Raw genomic sequence first — 2,882 nt, 5'->3', positions numbered from 1 at the left:
ATAAAATGAACAGATTTATTTTCAAAAACAGTTAGAGAATTTGTTAAGTGAGGAGACTTAGTCAACCATTCTGGTGCTGAGATAAAACTGAAAATCGTTTAAGCTTGACATGGCACCAGAGACAAAAAGAATCTATTCATTTACAGATGAACAGATTTATTTTTCAAAACGAAAACAGAGAAAGTTTAACTATTTAAAACTCAGTCGTTTTGAAAGATAGAAGACTTAGTCAAAATACATGATGCACAAAATCTAATTTTTACAAGACTTAGCCAAGGCATCAGTGTAAAAATGAATATGTTTATTTAGAAAAGAACAGATTTATTTTTATGCAGTAAACGTGTTTTTTGTAAAACATGTGAAAAACAGTTTAAGAAAACTTATGTTTGTTCTTATCACATGGCCAGTGGTTATGAGGTGAGTTACTCAGTAAAAAGCACACTATTAGACAACCTCTAAGCACTACCTAAGACACACTTAAATCAAAGCACAATACAAATGAAATGTACATAGAAGTCTTCATCAAACACAATCTTGAAGGGGCAACAACCATCTTCAACACTAAATTCTTTCACTCAACTCTGAGATGGAGACGCCTTAAAAATGAAATAAAAGGTGTGGAGGTGGGGGGTCAATGGTGTGAGGAACCGCTTAAAGTTCGTTTTGAAGCAAAGAAGATGTTCGAAAACAGATTCAAAGCCTTTGAGGTTGTATTAGAAGGGGTGGAGTTTAAAGCATTAACACAGGACGATAACGACAGTTTGGTGGCAGAGTTCTCAGGGAAAGAAGTGAGGGAAGCAGTGTGGCAATGTAATGGGTCAAAGAGTCCAAGACCGGATGGTTTTAATTTTAACTTTATCAAGAATAGCTGGGAGGTCATAAAGAAAGAGGTTATGAGAGCTATGGATTCCTTTTATGCTTCTGGTCATATTCCAAAGGGGTGCAATGCTTCTTTCATAGCATTAGTCCCTAAAGTAAGGGATCCTATATTGCTATAACAGTATAGACCTATTTCTTTAGTAGGGGCTATGTATAAGATTATCTCTAAGGTTTTAGCAGGAAGAATAAAGAGTGTTCTACCCTCCATTATAGATGACAGCCAATCGACGTTCTTAAAGGATAGAAGGATTCTAGACAGTGTACTTTTGGTCAATGAAGCGATCGAGGATTTGAGGAGGAGCGGGAGGAGTGGGTTAAGTTTGAAGGTAGACTTTGAGAAAGCCTACGACTCGGTCAGTTAGGTTTTCCTCTATGACATGTTGCAGAGGTTGGAGTTTCACAGTAAGTGGATTACTTGGATCCGAGGATGTATGGAAAGCACTACAGTTTCAGTGCTTGTCAATGGAAGCCCCATGGAGGAATTTAAACCCTCTAGAGGAGTACGATAGGGTGATCCTCTAGCTCCGTTTCTTTTCTTAGTGGTAGCAGAAGGATTGACTGGTATAGTAAGACAATCTCCGAAGGCTAGGTTGCTCACAGGCCTTAAGTTTGGTAGGGACGATATCGAATTAAGTATTCTCCAGTTTGCGGATGACACAGTGTTCCTTTGTGAGGATTCCTACACCAATGTGGTGACTCTAAAGGCTATTCTCAGAGGTTTTGAGGTGGCTTCAGGGTTGAAGATTAACTTCTATAAGTCAAAATTAGCAGGTATTAATGTTCCCAGACACAATATGGCATGCTACACAAAAACTTTGAATTGCGCACAGATGGGTATTCTGTTTAAGTATTTGGGCCTAGAAGTAGGAGGAAACCCTAGGAAGAAAAAGTTTTGGGATCCGATGGTAAACAAATTAAAAGCCAGACTTAATCTGTGGAAAGGGAGATTCTTATCTACGGTGGGGAGAATATGCCTAATCAAATCTGTTCTTACTGCAGTACCACTCTACTATCTGTCCCTGTTCAGAGCACCGGTTGCGGTGTGCAAGAGTATTACCAGAATCCAGAGAAGGTTCTTGTGGGGGTGGGGGAAGGAGAAGGAACCCATTTCATGGGTTAGTTGGAAAATGGTGTGCAAACCAAGAAAGGAAGGTGTTCTGGGACTAAGAAATATTCAAAACTTTAATTCTGCTTTACTGGCTAAATGGAAATGGCGTCTTATAGCCGAAGAGAAGGGGAGATGGAAGGAAATGGTGATCTCGAAGTATGGATTGGGTTCAGAAGTCTCACGAATACCAGTGAAACTTCAATCATAGTGGTGGAGAGATCTGGCTAAAGTTTGTGGGGAGGGCGGAGATGAAGGATGGTTCCAAAAAGAAGTAGGGTGGAAACTAGGATGTGGAGATAAAGTAAGGTTTTGGGAGGACATATGGATTGGAATTCTAGCCTTAAAATCTTGTTTCCTAGATTGTTCTCTCTGTCATTGAACCAGGGGCAAAAGGTGGAAGAGGTGGGTAGATGGGATGATGTGGTATGGAGGTGGAACTTAAGGTGGAGACGTACAAGATTTGAGTGGGAATCCAAGTTGGAAGAAGAGATGTTAATATTCTTATCTACGACTAGTCTGCATCGAGAAGAGAAGGATGGCCATATGTGGGGGAGTGGAGATGAAAGGTGTTTTTCAGTGAATTCCGCTTATGCATGCTTGGCTAACCAAGGAAGAGGAACACACCTAGAGGTGTTTAAACTTCTTTGGAAGACTAAAGCTTTCCCTAATGTGGTGACCACAACATGGAGGGCTCTAACGGACAGTCTACCAACTAGAGAAAGGCTGAGTAGGAAAGGGGTGATGTTGAATAATACCTTATATGCTCTATGTCAGACCACGGCTGAATCCAGTCAACATCTCTTCATGGAATGTAAACATACACTGTGTGTTTGGTCGATGTGCTTCAGATGGTTTGGTATAGTGCTTGCCCAACATAATGATATAAAGATCAATT

The 2,882-nt window shown here is 40.2% G+C and overlaps 1 protein-coding gene across 1 annotated transcript; it reads left to right on the top strand.

Moving 5' to 3' along the window:
* The first annotated feature begins 677 nt into the window (after window positions 1–677).
* Window positions 678–2,195, top strand: LOC150027258 (uncharacterized). Its single transcript, XM_090303902.1, has 3 exons — window positions 678–924; window positions 1,024–1,232; window positions 1,524–2,195. Exons 1-3 carry the CDS (start codon window positions 678–680, stop codon window positions 2,193–2,195), a joined length of 1,128 nt encoding a protein of 375 aa, XP_090160028.1.
* Window positions 2,196–2,882: the final 687 nt, after the last annotated feature.

This window comes from Phaseolus vulgaris, chromosome 6, assembly GCF_051622355.1.
Source record: "Phaseolus vulgaris cultivar YP4 chromosome 6, ASM5162235v1, whole genome shotgun sequence".
NCBI classification, from domain to species: Eukaryota; Viridiplantae; Streptophyta; class Magnoliopsida; order Fabales; family Fabaceae; genus Phaseolus; species Phaseolus vulgaris.
This window is presented reverse-complemented; position numbering and strand designations above follow the sequence as displayed.